The sequence below is a fragment of the Eretmochelys imbricata genome, chromosome 18, assembly GCF_965152235.1.
Source record: "Eretmochelys imbricata isolate rEreImb1 chromosome 18, rEreImb1.hap1, whole genome shotgun sequence".
NCBI classification, from domain to species: domain Eukaryota; kingdom Metazoa; phylum Chordata; order Testudines; family Cheloniidae; genus Eretmochelys; species Eretmochelys imbricata.
This window is the reverse complement of record NC_135589.1, coordinates 10025728-10048765: the sequence shown is the minus strand read 5'-3', so window position 1 is coordinate 10048765 and position 23038 is coordinate 10025728. Positions and strand designations below refer to the sequence as shown.

Here is a 23038-nt window from a genome sequence, read left to right as displayed (position 1 = left end):
CCCTACAGCACCAGGTTCTGACTTGCCCAGTTACCGTGCTTTATTTTTGGGGGTGTTGGTGTCAGGAGCTGTTCCCCTCAAGCGTCACTGAGTCAGGTGCTCCTCCAAACTATCGAATGTAGGGACCCGATTCTGTGAAGTGTTCCACACCAGCAACGCCATTGAAGTCAATGCAGTGGAGGGGACTACGTATCTCAAAGGAAGGGCCTCTGTGCCTTGTAGGATTGGGTTCCACCTGTAACAACTGCTGTCTGCAAATGCTGAGTGTCCTCCTCTCCTGTTGACATCTGCGTTCAGCATTGTCAGAGAATCAGGCTCGTATTTGAGAGGCTTTCATATCAGGACTAAACCCAAATATGAATTTCACTGGGGGGCTGTGTCTTTTTCTACAATGGGCACAATCAGAAGCATATAACCTCAAACGTGTGTGTGTGTTGGACCTCAGAGCAAACCAGGAGCACATTGCTTACCTAGGCTGGCCTCAAGTACACACAGACCATGGGATTACCAGGCTGTGGCACTTGGTTTGGGCACCACATCTGCTAAGGGCATCCATGCCAATTTCAGCCTGTGGGGTTTGTTCCATAAGTTCAGGGTCAGTTTTCCAAAGATCCCAGCTCCCCTGAATAACAGACACAGAGCAATTTTGAAAATCGGGCCCTGACTCTTGATAGTGAGGATCCCTTTAAGAAAAAGAAACGACTAATCAAGCAACTGAAATACCTAGCACTTACGTGATTCCGTTTCCCTGTGGTGTTCACCCTCCCCCTCGATCCCTTCCTCCTGAAAACAAATCTAGGTATCTCATGATTTCATAATCATGGGCTGTCATTTTGGGATGCCGCCGACAATTTCCCCTCTTCTCTTCCCTCGCTTTTCCCTGCTGCCTTTCACGGCTGACACTGGGGCCTGCCTCTGACACAGGCTGATGTCCTGCTTTCCCCCTGGGACGACCTTTCTTTCACTGCTATGCTGTTTAGTCACATTTTTGTGTCGAGAACAAACCCGAGCCCTTGTTTTTTGTAAAGCGTCCAAGATCTGAGTGACAAGAGCAGGTTGTAAACTCATGGAAAATGCCACTGTTTTGATCATTTGCAAAACTATTTCTGTGGGCTGGCGGCAAAGAATGTGAGTCCTAAACGGGCTTGTGGTGTTCACTGAATAAATCAAAGTGTACCGAATGTAGGGACCCAATTCTGCGCAGTGCTCCGCACCAGCCACGCCATTGAAGTCAGTGCAGTGGAGGGAGCTTAGCATCTCAGAGGAAGGGTCTCAGCGCCCTGCAGGATTGGGTTCTACCTGTAACAAGCACTGTCTGCAAAATGCTGAGCGCCCTCCTCTCCTTTTGAAGCAAGGCTCAGCACTTCCACAGAATCAAGCCCACATTTATCAGTGTTTCCAGAAGATAATGAGGTTAATAGCAGGCAGGTTCTTTTCAGTCTGTTTTATTAGAGATGGGTCCAAGCTAGAACATAAATTCAGATCCCTTTTGAAAGTTTGATGGTGGGATTTAGATTTAACCCTGGGATCTGTTCCTTCGTGTACAAAGTAAACAGCACAGGTGGCAACAAGCCAAACAGGAGTTTCAAAATTCTTGGATCTTTAGGGTGAATGATTTGTGTTACAGTAGCATAGTTTGATAGCTTCCTAGAGTTGAAAGGCCTGACGGGACCATTAGATCAGTTAGTCTGGCCTCCTGAATATTACAGGCCACTCAGTTTCACACAAATTCCCTGTGTTAAACCAGTGATATTCAAACTAAGGCTCTGAGCCGCAAGTGGCTCTTCAATGTGTTTCCTGCGGCTCTTTGCACACAATATTAAAACACTGTGTGATTTAATTATTAACCACCCTAAGTTATTAACCAGTCAGGAGGCTTCTACTATGTTATTAACCAATTGTAGTTGAGAAAATAATACTTGGTCAGTCATTCTGCGGTGAGAACAATAAATGTGAACTAAATATTTCCCGTCATACTGTTTAAATATCAATCTTTAGGTACTATAGTAAACCAGACAATGAATTCACATGACTGTGGCTCGTTTGAGTAATGTCAATTGCTGATTTGGCTCCTGAACCACTGAGGTTTGAGTATCACGGACTTAAACTAAAATATTTTAGTCCTCCCCATCTAGAGGCCCAACGACCCCCTTGTCCTAGTTCCTGTACAAACACACCGTAAGACAGTCCTTGCCCCGAGGAGTTTACAGTCGAAATAGACAAGGCCGACAAAGGATGGATGGGAGCAACAGTGTGACAACGGCTGCTTCCACACTTGGCTGTGTGTCGAGTTCAGACTCTACGTGTGGAGCTACATGCTGCGGGGAAAGGCTTTGGCCGCGGGGACGCCATGCTGCTAAAAATATTCCGGTACACATGGGAGGCCCTGTTTGGGTGTGTGGAAAGCTGTGTGAGGTGTATATACCCTGTGCGGTTCAGGCCTGTAGGGCTCTCTACTCTTCTAAGCCTTGCCTCACCGTCTACATTGTTAGCTAGACCTGTGCTCGCTGAGTATCCGGTGTCTGTACTCTACATCCTGCTGTAAGTGTGTAGACGTTCCTAAAGAGGTGATGTGACTTGCACAAGGTCACACCGTACATCAGTGGCAGAACCAGGCCTTCTGCTCCTAGTCCAGTGCAATATCCACTAGCTCCCACTGCCTCTCTGTCACTGATGATGATCCAAAATATTATCGCATTATGAATATTGGGAAGCTTTTTTATATAGTTTTTCTTGTCATTGTCCCTTTTTAGCCGAGTTAAGGGATAACAAAGGAATCTGTGTCCTGCTCGTTAAGATTACCTGTTCAAACACAGAGATCATGTTGTTTCTAAATGTCATTCCTGCTCTTGATCCAACCTCGGGATAATACCATTTCTTTCGCATCTTGTTGGCCTTGCGGCTATGCTGGTCTTTTAGGAGAGGAGGAAATGCTCTGTAGTAAAAGTCAAGTCAAATTATGTTACTCACTTAGTTCCAGTAAAGCAGAGCAGAGGGCCCGGGGAAGACAAATGATTTGCTCTTAAGAAGCCATCTGATTTTTTTATAGCCCGGTTGATGGGTATTTCATTGGCCAGAAATCGTTTTGATCAATTTCTACAAAGACCACATGCATTGTTCTTGGGGTGAAACTCAGCTCAACGAGCTCGAGGTCTACACACCACTTAAGTCATCAACATGGGGTTTAAGTGAGACGCAAGTGGTACATACACATAACACTGGCTATGCTGTGAACCGATTCTACCTCCTTGTGAGGCTTTTTCTGTGCAAAACCACTTTCCCTTAGAACAATCTCTTCATAATGTCTGCCCCTTGTAGGCCAAGGCTGTGATATTCTGCCTAGCCTAGTGGAATTCAGTACACAACTCCCATTGGATTTCAATAGGATTTGGGTGCTTACCTCCCTTAGGCTTCTTTTGAATATCCCAGCCCAAATCTTGAGAGGTGCTGAGCATTGTAAGTGGCATTGAAATTAGTTGACATCAGGGGGAGCAGTAGGAGCTTACCATCTGTCAGGCTGGACGCTGTGATGGTAAATCTCTGGTGCAATGGCAAAGCTGGTTCCCTGCAGCAGGGTGGGATGGGTAATGCAGTCAGTCTTTTGTCCTGTTACCCAAGTGGCACTTCCCTTTTGAGTCCCCTCTTGGTTTGTCCATGGAGCTGCCCTGATCTGGCCTTGGGAAGAAGCTGTCCATTAAATTCCATTCCCCTAGCAAATCGGGTTTTCTCAAGGGTAGGAGGAAGACATACAGCACATAGACGGAAAAGTCAACTAAAGGATCCCAAAGCACTTCATAGACTGCACACGTACAGCAGCGGCTTCCAGACTGTTTGACAGGGCACAGCAACGGGACATGCAAGATAGGCCAGGAAGTGAAGAGAAATACAGTCGAGCAGTCTGGGCAGGCTGGCTGTAATTACCGTCCCGAGCGTCCATAAATCCTTTTCTTGCCCTCCCTCCTGGAATGCCCACAGACATTAACAGGAATTAAATAGGCCCATGGAGAGGAGAATCCACCCCAGTGTGTTTTTGCTTGCTGCGGCCGCTCCTGTTGCTGTATTGTAGCTCTGGGAATCCAGTCTCCTAGCTGTCACTGCAGTTCTGCAACTTTGAAATCCCACCCGTCCAGCCCACAGGAACTCCATGTTACTCCACTGATTTCTTTTACTGCTACCCATAACATGCATCATTGGCTTCTCTAGTCCATCCTCTGGCAAATATGCCCCTTGTGCAGTGGGATTCTTGACTGACGAAGGGGCTGAAAATTAGATCCAGTGATGGCTGTTTCCTTGTTGCTGTTCAGTCCGCAAAATCAGATTGCTGCCTGGATCACTGCATGTTGTTATGATCATGGTTCATTGCGTCCTGACTTTGAAGCATGAGGTCGTCCTGGGGAAAGAGTTCACGAGGGGCCCAGTTGGGGGGCGCAACTCCATTGCAATTAATAGTTATACCAACAGAGAACTTGGCCCATGAGCTGTTGTACCCTGAGCTCAGGCTCCTTCTCTGCTCCCTGGGTGTAAATTCTGCTCTATTACACCTGTGTAACTCTGGCATGACTTCACCGACTCCATACACAAGAGGGATGGAGTGAAGCACTTGCTCGGCGATGCTGCTCTAATAAGCACTTCAGAATACCGATCGTTCCTCGCTCACGCTGTTGTCAGTCTGGCTGTCATTAGAGTTACTCCAAATTTGCCCTGATGGACTGGGGAACAGTTGATCTATTTGATCTATTTAATGAATCTAATGCACTCGTTACCTTAGAACCGAGGCGTCATTTACATAATTGAGATTCACCACCAGTCAGCCACTCCACTCCTCTCTTAGCCCTTGGGGGCTGCTTTTCAGGAGAGCTCTGCTGGGACCGTTACCTGTCCCTTTACAAAGAGAGGAGTCTTGAGTCATGCTCTAAAGGTGGCCCTACCTGAGCTCTGTACTGCTCTGTACTTTTTGACTGGTCTTATCTGATTAACCCTTTGTGCATCTTGAATACAAAGCCTCTAACTCTCAGGGGACAGAGCTCTGAGAGCACTTTTGCTTCTGGTTTGGGTACCACGTGCCCTCCCACTGAAAGAGATACCAAAGATCTTGTTCTGGATGTCAGTGGATTGTAAAATCAGCAGGCAACTGCCCCCAAGAGTAAGCTGCATCACCTTCCCTGCCTACTGCTGTCCTCATGTCTGAAGTGCTGCAGATTGGAAGATCCCACTGGGCTACCAGGACCAGAGAGGGAGGATGGAGAGACAGAACACACCATCTACATCCTCCTAAACACAGGCTGGGTTCAAAACAACAGCTGGCCATGAGGTTGTTGTCTGATCTCGAGGAATGAAAGGCTCCACTGCTTTCCCCAGCCAGCACGAAGCAGGAGGGAAGGGAATTAAAACAAACATGTTAGAAAGAAAGAAATTTTCCTGGATTCTGACTAGCAACCTCCACCGCTGTCACTGTCGGGGCACTTTCACGATATTAATTCAGGGTCGCTTGTCAAGCGTCTCTCTGCCTTGACCATATGCACAGTCTCTGGTGAATGAAGTGGAGTCAACCGCATTCACACAGTACTGTGGCCTGTTGCTGCATAAACGGCATTGGGGCCACCGGGGCAGCAATGCTCGGCTCCTGAGCTTCTGCTGGCATCCCTTTGCCCCCAGCATGTCACGTGGGCATTCTGGACCAATGGTCAGTCTGATGCAAATTTATGCTAGTCTTGGAATTGAAGACTCTGCCATGGACAGATCATTGTCTCTTGATTTGTAACAGATTTCTAGACTTGGGCCTCTGTCACAAAATACTAGTGACCTCCATACAGGTAACATACCACAACACACTGGGTTTCCTGGAAGTTAATCAATTGACAAAGGTGCACTCGGTTAGCTGCACCGTCTCTTGCCATTTGTTTGTACAGTGTCTAGCACAACAGAGCCCAGATCTTGGTTGAGGACTCTTAAGAGCTACCATAATACAAATCTTACACTGAATTTAGCCTTACCTTCTCCTCAGACAGAGGGTCCTATTCTCCATCTTTATAAGAAGATTCCAGGAATGTTGCACTCTGTGTTTGAAGTTTTGTTTCTTTCTTTTCTTTCTTTCAGCATATGGCTTCTCACACAGTGACATTTCTGGAATCTTATTTAGTATTTATGTATGTGTATATGTATTTAATTATATATTTATAAATAAATGAGTGTGTGTGTAAGTAATACACACACGCTTTCCCTTTCCTTTTAAAATATTGATCAGGTTTTTTTAAGCTATTTTTCCCATTAAAAACTTTATTTAAAACCCTCTCCTTTTTTGAATAAGCTATTTAGAATGAACTAACAGGACAAGGAAGGGGAAGAATATTGAGAAAATAAGGACTTTAAAAATAATAATTGGCCCCTTAGAGAGCAGACACCATTCTAGGTTTGTAGTGCAAGAAACCTAGTGAATTTAAGACTAGGTTAATTTACACTGCTTCTCGAGAAGGTATTGCAGGGTTATATAGATAACTACATAGGAGCCATATACCCCTTTGCCCGTAGGGCATCTTTAGGAGGCAGTTGTGAGGAAAATGCAAATGGCAAAGTGTAAATCCAATTTGAAATCTCATGGTCATTTATTTCATCAGCAGACTGCTCAGCTCCCAGGGCGTTGCTGATTTTTCTCTCCCATTTTCAAGTGAACGTGAGGGCTCACACTTTTGATTCCCTGTCTTGGTTCGATAACGGCCGTTGGTGCTGGGTGAAGCTCCACCATTTTGTATGGTCCATTTTATGGTTGAATTTTACATGAGTTGGCATGTTCTGGGCTACATCCTTAGTGTAAACTGTTCTAATTTATTATTGGAATTGCAGTACCACTGTGCTGGGTGATGTACAAACACACATAATGAGAGAGACTGTCTAAACAGGTGAGCTAGACACAGGGGGGAGATAGGGAGGATTCTTTTCCCGCATTTTACAGAGGGATCTGAAGCACAGAGAGGTGAAATGACTGGCCCAGGGTCACACAGAGAACTTGTGGTGGAGCCAGGAATTAAACACAGATCTTGAGTCTCAGCCATAAGGCCCTTCTCCTTGACTATAGTGGAGCTCCACCACTTTATACCAGATGAGTTTCTAGCCCGCTGGCTTCACCTCCTTCCCCTTCACGCTTTCTCCTCTGACTTTAACTTTGAGCTTCATGTTGGAATGAACCCAAAAATATCAAAGTGAAATTCAGCCGAAACTGCCAAATGTTGCCTGGTTTTGGGTGGAAATCATTTTACCCCAAGCTACCAATCAGCCCAGGCTTGCATGAAACTTGTTCAGGTTCACTCCGAGGCTTGCAACCTTTCCATGAACCTGACCTTCAATCCTGTTCCCCAGAAGCCCTGATCATGCTTCAGGTAACAGTTCCCTGACCACCCATCCCCATCACAGTATCTGGATCATGTCTTCTCATGCTCTGTATTTGAAGCTGTTACACCCTGCCTGTCAAAGGAAAACCTGCCAAGGCATAATACCAGCAGGTGGGCAAGACTCCTTTCCAGAGTCATTGCCTAATTTTTAAGGCTGGGCCTGCATTTAACTAGTGACTTGTGCTATTTGAAGCTCTGCTTTGCAAGACAAATTTAATGGACATGCATTTGCTATTTGGGCTGCATAACCTTTGTTTACAGCTGTGCCATCTGCTTGTGAGCTCCCTCAGGCTTCCTGGACATCTGAGTGCTCTTCAGCTCTCTGGACCTCTTCGCCCAATTCTCAAGGCAATCTCACTTAGTGCTAGATGCTGGGAGTTGCAGATGCTCAGCACATCACAGGATTTGGCCCTTTAAAGATCATGGTTAAGAAAATCCAACCCAGCCACATCTGAAGCATAAACTGCATTGGCCTCTTTCCCACCATCCAATCAGAAGCTGTAGTGAAATGCCTTCAAAGCCTGAAGCTTGTTAGGACCCATCTGTTCTTCACATGATGTTTCAGGAGATGGCTCTGTTCATCTTTGTGAACTGCTGGTTAGATCAGCAGCAGGCAGAAGAGCATCATCTTGTCACCATGACAACTTATGCATCTCCTTATCTAGCAGGAGTCACTGGTAACCAGCTGATGGCGGATTTTTTTTCACCCTAAAAAAGAGGAAAAAGAGTCTGAATAGAAGTGTATCCAGATGACACACAATCCAGCCCCCTTCCTTTGCCCCCCAGGGCCACAGTCTCAAACTAAAACCCAGGCATACCAAATAAAAACCCTAACAAGCTTCTTGCATCCATAGTAATTTAATTAGCTAATAGTCCATATGGAGTGGGTTTCCCATGAGACTTTTAATCAGTTAACCAGTTAGGAACTGGCAAGCAAATCTGTACGGGCGGTGTCATTAAATAAAAAGTTGGCAGTGCCTTCCCCTCGTCTGACCACCTCGGCAGCCCCTACTATCTATATCTAGAGAGACACAATACAAGGGAGCATAGTGGAATTGGTTCTGCAGATGTGACGAATGCTAGTTGGCTAAGAAAAGCCCACAATTAGTAACACAAACATGCAAGCCCAGACCTTCCTCCAGTCTTAGCCATGTGACTTCCCCCCCCCTCAAGGGAGAAGCCTAGCACCTTTGATTAGGTTGCAAAGAATCTGTTCGTGGGCAGCTTTGTAGCAATGTCATTGTCACGGCACAAGTATTTCTGCGGAAGCAGAACCACCCCTTGCTTTGCTTGTAATGCAACAGGCAGTGATGGGAGAAGGGCACTGCACGTTTTTATTCACCTCTCAGTGTGATGTGAACAACATTGGTCTTTATAACTCAATCCTGCTCTCGGTCAGGGACAACTGGGACGGTTGGGACAACAGTAACCGGAGTTTCAAGAGCATGGTAAAGACTTATAGTGAGGACTGACAACAGCATGTTTCTTATACCCACACTCATAGCCCTTCCTGAGACGGGTTCCTGCAGTGCCATGGAGGTTTCTAAAGTCATCTTTACGGGGCTTGGGGGATTTCAGCCTCATGGTTCATGCAGGGGGCTGGGAGCTCGGACTCCGGATGTTGTATGGTTTTGGGCAAGACTCTCCCATCTTTCTCTCCGTGCCTAGGTTTTTTTCAACTGTCCAGTATATATGATTGTGACGATACCTGCTCAGTAAATGAACCTTTGCAAAGTGCTTTACAATCCTTGGATGAAGACCCATGTGCATAAAAGCACAATGTTATTATATTATCCTGCGAACCTGTAGTTAACGAGGCAAGAAATAGGTGTTTTATTAGGGTGTTCTGAACAGATTCCAGCAGGCAACATATCAGAACCCTGTTATAGGGAGCTAAGCATTACTACCTCTTACAGAAAACACTGGCGAGTGGCATGCATTAGCTCTGAGATGGCTAGTCCTGCTTTGCTGGAACTGATCCCATATGGTTTTGGGGTGTTTTCTTCCACCCCTGTCTTAAAGTCCAGGCAAGTCCTGTGTGGCTCACTAACTCCATGGGCCAGGTTCTGATCTCCGTTACGGTGGTGCAAATCCGTAGAAGTGAGTGGCATTATCAGTGTAACCGAGCTCTCCTGTTGGTGTGGGCTTCAGCACTCCCTGTTTAATCTGGATCGGGTTAACTGCTGTGTGGAGGTGCGGACCTGATCTTAGCTGCTGGTGCTCCGGTGCAGATGGCCTTGGCTGTTGGAAAGCCAAGGTAACCCTGCATGAAGAACTGCCTGGCAATTTGACTCTGCAGATGACGCCCTAGAACACAGTGCATCACTAGAAGGGTTATGCAAACAATCGGAGATGGGAGGTAACATGTTGGCGAGGGATATGTACCAGGATCAAAGATTTTCAGGTTCCTAACCCACTTGCAGTTGCTCACTAGTATTACTGGCAGGTAGAGATGATTTATGAAGTGAATGTCCTGCTAGCCATCCTGCCGGCAGGTGTCTCCGCATTAGCAGGTTTGCCTTGAGGGTATGTGAGGTACCTAAGGCTAAAGGTAATAACTCTGAGCAGCTGATCAGCACATGCATTGTGGGACCGTCCTCCTTAGAAGGACAGCTCCTCTGTTCAGGTAGCATTACTCCCTACCTGGTTGACAGGAAATCAGACACTGCATCCTGCTGTTTTCAGAGGGCAGCTGGGGTAGTTCAAATACCTGACTAACAACTGGACAAGCTCCATTTACAGAGATATCCTGAGGATGTAGAACTGTGTGGCAGGTCTGCTGTCTCGGTGCTTGTTTCTACTTTTTCTTTGTTTCAAAGCATTAACTTTTCTGATGTACACTAGCAACTGTCCTGTAGAAATCTGAGGCAAGTGCTGTCGAAACCTTTGGCCGGCCAGTGAATCCAGTGGGGAGAGAACAGGCCGTGTCTTTTGGGATGCGTGGGAAGAGGCAGAGCATCACCCAGGCCTTTTGGGAGCAAAGAGATGGAGTATCACTGGGACTGTGGGAAGAGGCGGCGCCACCAGCAAGGACTGAAGAGAAGGTATAACTTGATTAGGGACTGAACGGGGAGGGGAGATGGAAGAGCATCAGGGACTGAGGAGAAGGGGTGATGTGGAGGATCAACAGAGAATGTGAGGAGGGTAACTGAGGGGAAGAATCAGTAAGAAATGAGCGGGAGGACGGCGGAAGTGAAGCATCAGCAGGAGTAAGTGGAAGGAGCATCAAACAGAAGGGGCTAGAAACATTAGGAAAGAGAATAACAGGTGAAAGATGAACAGGATTTGAGGGAGGATGAAACAGTGATTCCTCTGTTCTAATACATATGGAGAGACGGGGAAAGTGAGGCATGGGGGGTGGCAGAGCAGGAGGGGAAGAGGAGAGAAAGAAAGCAAGAGTGGAGAGAATCCGAGATTGGGGGTGAGGTCTTGCAGGAGTGAAGAGAAGATGGAGGCAGAGCTTCACCAGTGACTGGGTCTGACTGGAGGAGAGGAAGGAGAGAGGCAGAGGAAAAGGTTTGCTGCCCAAGGGGTGTGATCCTTCTGTGCGCAGGATGTGGCCAAATGGAATACTTGCTGCATTGTCACCATCAAGGCAACCAGAAAAGCGGGGGGGGACACAACTGTGGAAAACATGCTGCCTTTTCCCATGGAATACCTGAAAGGGTTAAAGGCCGGATGCTAACAGTCCTTTGGGGGAGCTTAGACTCTTTTCCAGGCTGGCATTTGGCATCAGCAACGTGAGTGATGTCAAGCGTTGGCCAGTTGTGTGCCAACATCCGGGCTGGCAGTGCCAAGCCAAACACCACTCACCAGCCAAGACAGCACAAGAAAGGCAGATGGTAGGAGCTGGCCCCTATTAAAATAGGCAACAGAAACAAAACCCACTTCCAAACAGTTTTATGAGGACACAGAGCAACGCCGTTCAAAATTCTACAGTATTTTTCCAGGTTCGTCTTTAATCCCCAAAGTTGCATCTGTTTCCAGAGAGCAGCTGTGATGCTGGCAAAGAACATTGTGTTGTAGGAAAACACTGCAAATACAGTGACGCTCCTGTTACTATTACAATGGTAGGGTCAAGGCAGGCTGGTTGGAGAAACTTTGATGGAACCATATTCCATTGGAACATGCTGTTCTGGGCATATCAAAATACTTCGTGAAATCAGGCCAATTTCACCGAAATTCCCTTTTTTGGGAATAAAGGCTGGGAGTGTGGTGACTGTGTCCAAACAGGTCATTTAGATGTTAAACGGAAACATTTTGTTCCATATTCATTTTGAAATGACTTTTCATTTAAAATGTTTTATTTGTTCTGTATTGTATCTGCAAATGTAAGACAATTATTTTTTTAACCTAAACATTTCATTTCAATTTTGACTTTTTCTCGAAAGGTAACGTTCAGTTGACCCCAAATACACAAACAATTCTGAATTTTCCTTCATGGAGAATTTCAAAACTTTCAGTTTTCCCTCCCATTCCAAATGAAGCCAGGTTTTGAAATCTTGAAATCCTTCACAAAAGAGAACTTTCATCTTCCATGCAGTTCTTCTGAGTGCCCACAACTTCCCATCAGAGTCGCAGCTGTCCAGCACCTCTCAGGATCAAGCCTTTAGTGTCTTGTATTCCCATGGCTGGGAATTCACTTATCGCAATCCCTGCCCTGCCATAGGCTTCCTGTGGGACATTGGGCAGGTCCATTAGCCTCTGAGTGCCTCAGTTCCCCATCTGTACATTGGGAATAGATCTGTCCTGCTCACATGGGTGGGGTGAGGATAAATACATTACAGATCATGAGATGTTCAGAAACTATTGTGAGGGAGGCCATGTTAGTACCACAGATAGATAGATAATTAAAAACAGTAAACCAACAAAAATTAAACCATACCAGAATATGATCAAAACAACCTTTTGGATACCTCTAAAGTAGCAATAATTTAAGAGGAGAAAACAACAAACCCTTCAAGGTTGTTGTTTTTTTTCCTCTTCCCATTTTAGAAAATCCATCTCTCCAGTCTAGAGCAGATTAAAATGACCAAATTCTCTCTCAGCCCCTGGGAAAGAGGATGTTTCAAATGGAAACTGCCAATTGACCTTCTCCCATAGCTGTCACCAGTCACCCTTTTGCCTTCTTTCATGTCAGCATCGGGTCAGGGCGACAGGTCATTGTCTGACCCGAGTCATAACAAGAAGAGAGCGGGGCCTCGCCTGGGAAGGCAGTAATTCCACAGCCTAGATTTCAAACCGTAATGTGGAGACATTTAGGTTTTTTTATTTTCTCTCTCTCCCCTCTTCCTTTATAGTCAGTAACTGGTTCATAACCACAGTGAGCCAGGGAAATACGGGTGGCCCTGCATGGGATTACAGCCTTATTTACAAAGAGCAAAATGAGCTCACATGCACAGCTGCTGCGAAAATGTGAGAAGTCAGCGTGCAGCACGGAGGCCTAGGAATGTTAGTCTTGAGTCACAGGCAAACCCTGTATATAATGGATCCCCTGTCTGTGGGTGCTGGCTAGACTGCCTGTTTTGTGTCAGAAAGCACATGTGGCTAGTAGAGGGGTCTGAACCAAAATCACAGATCCAAATGATTCTGGGCGTTAGAGGTAGTTGGTTCTGAATCTGAACTTTGTGGCCCAGCTCTGCTGCCTGGCTGGCTCGATGGAAATACTCCAGCTGCTGCAAAGGGACAGTGTGGGATGCATCTACCAGTGTCCTAGAGCTCCTCCTGATTGTAAATTCACAACAGGGGAGAGAGGCCTTACAACCGACTGCAAAAAGCTTCCAGGAGGGCAGTGTGAAGTATGCCTACAGTGCTCCTGTGGGGCAGATATGAGACAGGACTGTGAGGTGACAAACCCAAAGGTGAACTTTTCCACTGAATGCATCCAATGAAGTGAGCTGTAGCTCATGAAAGCTTATGCTTAAATAAATTTGTTAGTCTCTAAGGTGCCACATCAGAGGAGTGAAGTTTTGGAATAGCCTTCCAAGGGAAGCAGTGGGGGCAAAAGATCTATCTGGCTTTAAGATTAAACTCGATAAGTTTATGGAGGAGATGGTATGATGGGATAACATGGTTTTGGTAATTAAATATTCATGGTAAATAGGCCCAATGACCTGTGATGGGATATTAGATGGGGTGGGATCCAAGTTACCCAGGAAAGAATTTTCTGTAGTATCTGGCTGATGAATCTTGCCCATATGCTCAGGGTTTAGCTGATCGCCATATTTGGGGTCGGGAAGGAATTTTCCTCCAGGGCAGATTGGAAGAGGCCCTGGAGCTTTTTCGCCTTCCTCTGTAGCATAGGGCACGGGTCACTTGCTGGAGGATTCTCTGCTCCTTGAAGTCTTTAAACTACGATTTGAGGACTTCAATAGCACAGATATAGGTGTGAGGTTTTTTGCAGGAGTGGTGGGTGAAATTCTGTGGCCTGCGTTGTGCAGGAGGTCAGACTAGATGATCATAGTGGTCCCTTCTGACCTAAATATCTATGAATCTAAGTCCTCCTTTTCTTTTATCTACCCTGCTGGATGTTGGACTGTTGCTGACGATACACTATAGGCTGTCATGGGGAGAAAGGCTGATGCCCGCTTTGAATGACATCATCTTGCCAACCAGTGCCCCTGCAAGTATCTGCATGGAGCTGGTGGACAGTGAAAGGGAGATGGTGCACTCCTAGCAGGAGAAGCAGGAATGAGATGCATGTGACACTGATTTTGGGAACTGCTCTTGCTGTTTAGTTAAGAGATTTGTGATGTGCACGGCTCAGATTCTGGGGCAGATGTGACTGAGGTATAGAGAGACACATCTGCAGGAGACTCTCAGAAGGGAGATGTCAGTGATAACCACTCCTGGTTATATGCCACCTGTCCTGACTGTGAGAAGAAAAGATTTTGACCCTTGGTTTCATCCCACGCTAGCTTGTTGCATTCATTGCAATGGGGGAGCCTGGCTTGTGGTTAAGGCACATGGGACGGGGGACTCGGGAGATCTGGGTTATGTTCTTGGCATTGCTGTTCACTTTGTGACCTTGGACAAGTCGATTCACATTGCTGTGCCTCAGTTTCCCCATATACTTACTGCCGTGCAGGCTGTGAGGCTTCGTTCACTATCATTGGCAGTTGGAAGGGGCTGCGAGAAGGCAATATACCGCGGTTATTTGGGTTTATGAGACTATTGTGTAAGCTCCTTGGGGCTGAAAGTTTGGCTCCGTGTGGCCTTTCTACTCTGGACTCCGCTTGCCTCGAGGGGAGTGACCTCAGCAGTGTTCCAGTGCCCACTGGGGTGCTGCACCCTAGTTAGCTGCCTCTTGTTGCCTCTGCCTAAAGCTGGCCCTGTGGGAGTGGGGAAGAATGGAAATAAACCAGACGAGCTATTTTGTAAGAAGTCTGCACTGTTGTGAGCTAGACCCAAAGAGTGTCAGGTGACCTTGTCTTGGCCAATCACAAACCAGCCTTGAGCAGCTAGCAGGACAATAGTGTGGAACAGGGTCCTATGACCTCATCTCAGCAGCTGGAATGTGTTTGCCCCTCCGGGGTCCTAACCCATCCAATCAATCAGTATTTATTGCTCCACTTTTGCCATTACAAAGCGCAATAAAGAGACAGACATAAATCCATGCACCCCAAGTGTTGTCTGCCTTCTCCACCTGTTGGACATGGCAAATAAATTACAAATAGGGCCTGGTTTTGAGGGCAGGAGCTGTAAAACATCCTAAATGATTTAAAAAAAAACAAACCCAAATCATGGCAGAAAATGTAACAACTTGTGTCTGTTCCCTTTGACCTCTTCCCATTTATATATGGCCTCTTCAGCCTACAACGTATTTTTACCTTCCCGTTATATTATAAAGACACCTTTCCATTTCCCTCTCTTACCCTGTTGCTGTTGTATTTGTTCCCCTTCACTCCCTTGCCATCTTCTCACTTTCTAAAGTGCCAAACCTGTCCTGGAGACCCCATTTCCAGGGGGAGTTCATGCTCCATGACCCATTCCGTTCTTGACCTCCATTCTGAGATAGTTGCCAGTGGTAAGGGATGGGTTTGTGTTGTGGCTATTTATCCACTTGCAACTGGTCTGTGAAAATCTACTATCAAAAAGCCAGTAGCTGGTAACAGCTTTCAGTCGCTACCAAACTGGAGTCAAGCCAGTCACCCACAAGGCTGGATAGTCCATTTTCACGACCCTGAGTCATCCCGTGTACAAGACAGTGTGACACGGCTGAAGCTAACCTCCCTGTGCTTAAGTTTCCTCACCATTGTTATCAGCAATGGAGCTGCACTGTTGGCAATAATATGGTAGAGAAAGGGCTAGTGTAGACACAGTTATTGTATAGGTAGGACCTTGGAGAATAGTGTATAGGCAACCTGCTGCTGCTACCCTTCCTTGCTATTTGCACTGCCATAGGGAAAGGGATTGTCTCCATGGGGACACTCACAAAAATGAATCTGAATCAACCTTGTAAATTGCGTAAAACCTTTTCGTGGACACTCTTCTTCAGAATTAAAGAGACCTTAATTTGATTTAACTTAATTCATGAAGTGAATTAAGATCAATTAAATTAAGCTCACTTTAATTCTGAAGAAGAGTGTTCAGTTCACACACACATAATGTGACACTTTAAATTCACACCCTTACTTAATTTGGGTTACTTTTACTGGGTGCCCCTATGTAGACAAGTTCTTAGGCACACAGGAGCCTCAGCCTTATTGAAAGTTAATGGTAAATTGCCTACGTCACTTTTTTGAGAATTGGAGTTAGGAGCCTAAGTCACCTAGGCACTCTTGATGCCTAAAGACCCCAATCAGGGCAGTGTCTACCCCCAAAGAGCATACAGTTTCAATAGACAAGACAGACAAAGAGTGGGGGAAACTGAGGCACAGAAAGGGGACATGACTTGCCCAATGTCACACAGCAGGTCAGAGGCAGAGCTGGGAATACAGCTTGTGTCACCTAGTTTAGTGACAGGTTTCAGAGTAACAGCCGTGTTAGTCTGTATTCGCAAAAAGAAAAGGAGGACTTGTGGCACCTTAGAGACTAACCAATTTATTTGAGCATAAGCTTTCGTGAGCTACAGCTCATTTCATCGGATGCATACTGTGGAAAATACAGAAGATGTTTTTATACACACAAACCATGAAAAAATGGGTGATTATCACTACAAAAGGTTTTCTCTCACCCCACCCCACTCTCCTGCTGGTAATAGCTTATGTAAAGTGACCTATCCACTGGACCATGCTGCCTGCCGAGTTATTGATCTTCCAGTGTTATTCATAAAAGTAACCTAATAGAGTTCATTAATCACACAGAAGTTGCAGAGTATGACAGATTTTGATTATATGGGCTTATTTTCTTCGAAGAACAAGTTGGAAAGGGAAGAATCCTCCCCCCCCCCCATATAAGGCAGCTAGTGCTAAATTATCTCCCTCCTGTTTTCTGCAAAGTGTCACCGACAAGGTCATCTATAGGACTCGGCAAAAAGTTGACCCAGTCAGTTGTGGTGACCAGAATTAGCTCAGAAATCAGGAGTGAGGGGGAGGCAGAGAGAGATGGTGCCCAAAGAGCTTTTAAAACCCACGAATTCTGACCTCACTGTTCTGTGCACCTTCATTCTCTGCCTAGAAACCTCCCCGGGGTGGAAAACCACACCCCCCTGCCAGTGACATCATGGGAGCACAGTCAGCAACCTGCCAAGGGGTCAAATTCCAAGCCGCACAGGTAGAGAACATTGCACTTCCTGCCCTGCTGGGGAGGAGTCAGGGGGAAGGAGAGTGAGAGTGACAGAATGCAATCTCCAGCCATTCGCAGGGCAGCCAAAAAATCTTCCAACATGAAATCGGACAGCGAGGAGACCAAGCCAGGTATGTCTGTCCCAGCGGAACCGCACTGCCTTAGATGCGGGTTAGGAGAGTTTGGAACAACACTTGTGTGTGCGTTTATGGGAAAATGCTGATTGAGTCCTTCTTTCAGGCCCTGCCTGTTTGGGTCATTACACGCCCAGTGATTTTTTTTCCAAGCTGGTTGTTCATTGAAACAAACAGTCCTTCAGAATTCTGGTTAGTTGCTGTTCCTTCATTCCTTTGCTGCTGGGGAAAAGCTCTGTGTCTGTGGGAGGAGAAAAAAAAAATACAGCAACCCTGTCTGTTAAACGCAAGCATGTTTTGGGCTGCAGATGTTCAAAGGGAGCTGTGTGGGAAAGTTCTTGCTTTCAAAACTTGCGAATGAGTGGTTAACTCGCAGAGCGGTTGTTTTAACTGTTTGAGTATTCACTGAGGATCATGAATAGAAAGGCCAGAAGCAATACCTCTTGTTGGTCACTGCAATATTAAAAGAAAGGTGAGTGCTCAGTCTGGGAAGCTGATTCCAGGAGCAGCAGCCCAAAAAAAAGTCTTCAAGTATGTATGAAATATGACTGTCCTGTTGCTAGTTTCAAAACTGTAGTGATCACTGTACGGTGATGGGATTGTAAGATACAGTTTGCGGCGTGCCTGGCGTTAAAGCAGTGGAGAGGCAGTTGTGCATTCTTTGCCTTGGGTAATCTTACTCCCTGTCTTTGCTTCTGATGAGGCTGGTTGCAGTTTCATTTAATGTGCATTAGGGTTTTTTTTTCTCTGAAGTGTTTAAGACTATTTGTAACTCCCCCTCTGATACTGCCGAGTTGCACAGCAAATGGGTTAAAAATAACTGGCTTCTTTGTAGCTTTTATACTCTCAGGTTGAAAGATTGCTGCATTTTTCAAACTGAGCACCTCCACCAACGCAGAAAGGGAAATTACAGTGCTGAGAAGATACGTGTGGTGTTAGCCCATCTAGGTCATTACAGAAACCTGAGAAGAGAAGTTTAAGGTTATAAACTGCTTGCGAGCAGGCTGGAAGTTTACAAGTTGACCCTCTGTTTTAATTGTATGGTGCTTGTGAGTAATTCAGGTGTGGGACTATAGGAAGATGCAGGTGAGGAATTGTATCCAGGCTGCCTGAATTGTGTATGAGGTGCGCTCTCATTCAAAGGCAGATGAGCCTGTGGATCAGATGGAAAATCTTGGCATAAAGTGCCCCTAAGGAACTTGGGCCAGTTCCTCAGCTGATGTAAAGGGTGGAGCCTCATTGCTCTGGCCCTTTATTTTGAGTGGAAAATAATTTTGAGTCTTTGCAATATTCCCAGTTTTCCTTCCCTATCTCCCATATTCTCCTCTTCCCTGTCCTCACTCCCCCTTATTCCAAAGTACAGTCATTATGAAACAGTCTGTGGTGGACTCTGTCCCACCGCATAAGGAACTTGCCAATTTCCGTTCCAACTTAGAAGGCTGGGAATGGGTAGCGAAAACACGAATCTGACTGGCCGAACAGTGTACACATCATCCTGTTTTTTAAAAAAAGCAGATGCAGCAAGTTGGTAAAACACAGGAACCGGGCAGTGTGAGTTAACTTGAGTGTGAGTGTAGGATTTGTACACTGTTCAACCGCTTCATGATGACTGGCACTGTTAACTCCTGTGATAGTGTGATGATGTGTGTGCGTTATCTAGGTGTACTGCTGTAGTTGTAATAATCTACACTGCATCTGCAAGGGTGCATATCTCTATATAAATATATATACATGCGCACTCTGTGAATATAATTTCTGAAAACTCCCTGTACCCTAGATTTGTAGAATGGTTTAAGCTCCTGAAATCAAAGGGGACACACACACACACACACACTTGTAACATAGTTGCCCATAGATCTGACTTCTTGGCTGTCACCGTGTTTGACAACTTTCTCTTTTGGAAATAATGGGGATAAAACCTAGATCTTCCTGATCTAAAAGCGCGAGAATCTTACTGCTTGAACTGCAGCAGAATTCGTACTGGTTGTTAGCTGTATAGGCCATGTGACATACAGGTGAGCAATCTTGAGACCAACCAGTAGGGGAGCCCTGTTCGTTACAACTTTAGTGCTATGGCTTATTACGTTACTCCAAGTGTTGTCTGTGATATTATGGGCAGTTTGACATGGTATCTGTAGTATTGAGTCTTTTTGGAACTTGAAACAAGAGCAGACAGTGTTTTGAACAGAAATATTAGAAGCTTTATATTATTAAAAACCCTAAAAGGAAGGGTTGCTGCTTGGATTTGGCTCTCAAGTTCTGAGAATCAGGCCACTTATTCAGGTGTCTGAATCTGGAGTGAGGTGCCTCTCTAGAGCACTCTGCTTCAGAAGGGATCCTTGAAGATCTCACTGAAAGTCAATGGGAACATGACACCTGCTGCTTAGGCTTTAGAGACCTTGACCATTAATCCTAGTTAGTTTGGTAAGAGAGACTAGATCAATTTATGTTCCCATGTGAACCCCCTAACATTTACTGGACATTTGTAGATTCTTATTTTCGCCAATAATGCACCTCCCTCCTATATTCAAGGGATTTTTAAACATCATGCTGCTCCTCCTTAACCATCTTTATATAGTAGTGCTTGATCCTCTGAGATACTGAAGTCAATGGGCATTGAGGGCACATGGTACATTGCAGGGTTAGGATCTTAGTTACTCTGCTTTTTAATAAGCAATCTGTGTGAAATTCCTGAACAGATTAAATCTCCTCCATTTCCCCTCTCCCCATGCCCCGCAACATGAATTTAGTTACAATCTTAGAACGCTTATTATTAGCATTGGTCAATGTCTTCTCTCTATTAGCCTGTGTCAGTTAGAGATGGGCAAGCCAGGCAAGAAGATAATTTGTATAGTTCTGGCTCTTCCCAAGTCTTTAACCAACGCAAATATTCTGGCGGTTCAGTGGTTCCCAAAGGTCAATTTCCTCTGTAGAAATTTCTGGCCCAGCATAGCTGCCCATTTAAGTTTAAGCCCCACTGTCCGTGGATTCTGCAGTGATCTCCTCCTTCCATCTTTCCACCAGCTCTGTTCCACTGCCTAAAAGCCTTGCACTCTGTTTGCTTCAGAGACTTTCCTTTGCAACTCAGCCTGTGTTTTTGCTTTTATGTGGAATACTTCAGGTTTATCCTTAATTTTTAAAAGGACCCTCATTTAGACTTTATTTTAAAAAATTACGAAGACTAGATCCAAATATTTCCATGATATTTCTTTTCATTATAAAGGAAACATTTTTTTTATTTTCTTGCCCCTGCAGCAATTTGCTAGGTCACCAGAACCTGAAAGTAAATTTGTCGAGCAATTGACTAGAAGCAAAAACGAAACTAACTAGACCATTTTATTGACCGCACTTGAAACCTCAGCTTTCAGCTGGGAAAGGCATTCTGCTTTTATACAAGTAGTCTGTGAGAAACTGCCTACTTAAAATTGGCTCAGGACTGAAGTAGGAGTGGGGATGAAAGCAATATAGTAATCAGAATGGTGTGATTTTACAATTCCAGAAGCAGGCCAAGGGGACCAGGGTAAATGCTTTCAGGCCAGTGAACCTTTCCAAGCAGTGGTACTGATTATTAAAGAAAAACAATGTGTTTAATGTGGCTAAAGGCTGCTTGACACTCCCCAACTTATGTATTTGATTTTTCTCAGCGCTATCGTAAGCCTAGAATGGCCTCAGCCCATTCTGTCTGTCTTCTCATCTTCCCTATTTGTATAAACAACACAATAAAATACTCATGCATTAATTCTGAAATCACGTTCAAATCCACTGAGTGATAAAATCCCCCATAGCCAATGTTCATGCCTCCTTATAAACCTCTCTTTAATCTATGAAAATGTTTCTTGCACCTGCTTTTCTGAGCTGCGGGGGGGAAGGAGGTGTCCCGTATGACAATAAAACAGCCATTATTGTCTTTAACTTCCATCCAAGCTGTGCTTGCTGCTTCAGCCAAAATAGTGTTGTCTTTTTTTAGCATCCCCATGCCACTGTGCAGGTGAACGAGCCTCTGATAGTGTGGCTGATGTGATTAGGCCCTGTGATGGTGTCCCCTGAATAGATATGTGGGCACAGTTGGCAACGGGCTTTGTTGCAAGGATAGGTTCCTGGGTTAGTGGTTCTGTTGTGTGGTGTGTGGTTGCTGGTGAGTATTTGCTTCAGGTTGGGGGGCTGTCTGTAGGCAAGGACTGGCCTGTCTCCCAAGATTTGTGAGAGTGTTGGGTCATCCTTCAGGATAGGTTGTAGATCCTTAATAATGCGTTGGAGGGGTTTTAGTTGCGGGCTGACGTTCTTGTTAAACACTGGATTTGTGCTGGAAATGGCCCACCTTGATTATCATACACACTGTAAGGAGAGTGATCACTTTAGATAAGCCATTACCAGCAGGAGAGTGGGGTGGGGGGAGAGAACCTTTTGTAGTGGTAAACACCCATTTTTTCATGCTTTGTGTGTATAAAAAGATCTTCTACACTTTCCACGGTATGCATCCGATGAAGTGAGCTGTAGCTCACGAAAGCTTATGCTCAAATAAATTGATTAGTCTCTAATGTGCCACGAGTACTCCTTTTCTTTTTACTGTTGGCACCAGTTACTCTGATCCATTTTGTCTATACCCACGCATAAAACATTTCTATCCTTGTCTTTTAAAATTCCTGCTTGCTCTCTTGATCCAGCCAAGGCTTAGTTCGCATGGCAATAAATTTGCTTATTCACCTTAAAGAGCTGACCCTTGAGCCAGGCACTCATCACTGTAATAAGTGATGATAAACTTTTCCAAACCCTCTTTGGCTTTAAATCCCCCTCCTCCCTCTGACAATGTTTCTTGTGTTGATTAGGACACTGTGGACGAAGGGCGCTATGTTTCATTATGCGTTTGTAGAGAGGAAGGTTGGTCCAGTGGTTAGGGTGTCCCATAGGCTGTGGGAGATCCAGATTCCCTGCTCTGCCACAGATTCCTTGTGTGACCCTGGGCAAGTCACTTCGGCTGTAGTGTAGACATAGCCTATGTCAGCAACATATATGTCGCTCAGGGGTGTGACTATTCCACCCCCCTGAGTGACATAAGTTACACCAACGTAAACGCTCGTGTGCACAGCAGAGCGGGAGAAGTTTTCCTGCTGACACAGCTTCTGCTGCTCGCAGAGGTGGTTTTTTATGCTGATGGAAGAGAGTGTCTTCACCCGACGTGTATGGGTCCAGCTGCGCTCCTGCAGTGCGGTACGTATAGACATGGCCTTAGTTGGAAGATAAATATATTTAAGATTTGAAAACACTCAGATACTGCAGTGGTGGGGGCCATATAAGTATGACCGATGGTTTGTATCTACCTAATACAATGAGACTCCCAGGCCCTGATAAGAGTCTCTAGGTGATACCACAATACATATACAGTAATTAATAAGAAGAATTACCTTCTATTTAGCCCTTCACTCCCATCACCAAAATTCATTGTTCTCATCTTTACTAATTGATATTCTGTCCCAGCAATTTCCCCATATTAGAGAGAGTTCTTCTCCCTCTATACAACTGAGGTACAGACCCTCTGTACTGCTCTGTGGTTTCTGTAAACAGCCAAAAAGCAAATTGCGCTCTCACAGCCATCCAGGGGCTCATTCGCCCTTCCACACCTGTTTACCAAACTGCTGCTAAGAGTGGATATTTTATAATCTCGTAGAAAACACGATTGTGCATCTCCTTGCTCTAGTTCCAGAAAAGGTGTCCTTGTTTGTTTTTCTTTTTAATGATCTCTGATTGTTTCTCTCTCTCAGAAATACCCCAGGCTGTTCCCCAGAACTAGCTTGT

The 23038-nt window shown here is 45.4% G+C and overlaps 1 protein-coding gene across 2 annotated transcripts in view; it reads left to right on the top strand.

The window, feature by feature from the left end:
• The window catches only part of KAZN (kazrin, periplakin interacting protein), a 393973-nt gene that overhangs the window by 201490 nt on the left and 169445 nt on the right, over nucleotides 1-23038 (top strand). Inside the window, exons 4-6 of one of the 2 annotated variants that reach the window (XM_077837232.1) lie at nucleotides 1772-1790; nucleotides 10764-10806; nucleotides 11221-11227. The exons of the other annotated variant lie outside the window; for it this stretch is intronic. Coding sequence (XP_077693358.1) covers nucleotides 1772-1790; nucleotides 10764-10806; nucleotides 11221-11227 — 69 coding nt within the window. The remainder of the gene's footprint in view (nucleotides 1-1771; nucleotides 1791-10763; nucleotides 10807-11220; nucleotides 11228-23038) is intronic. 2 annotated transcript variants of the gene reach the window in all.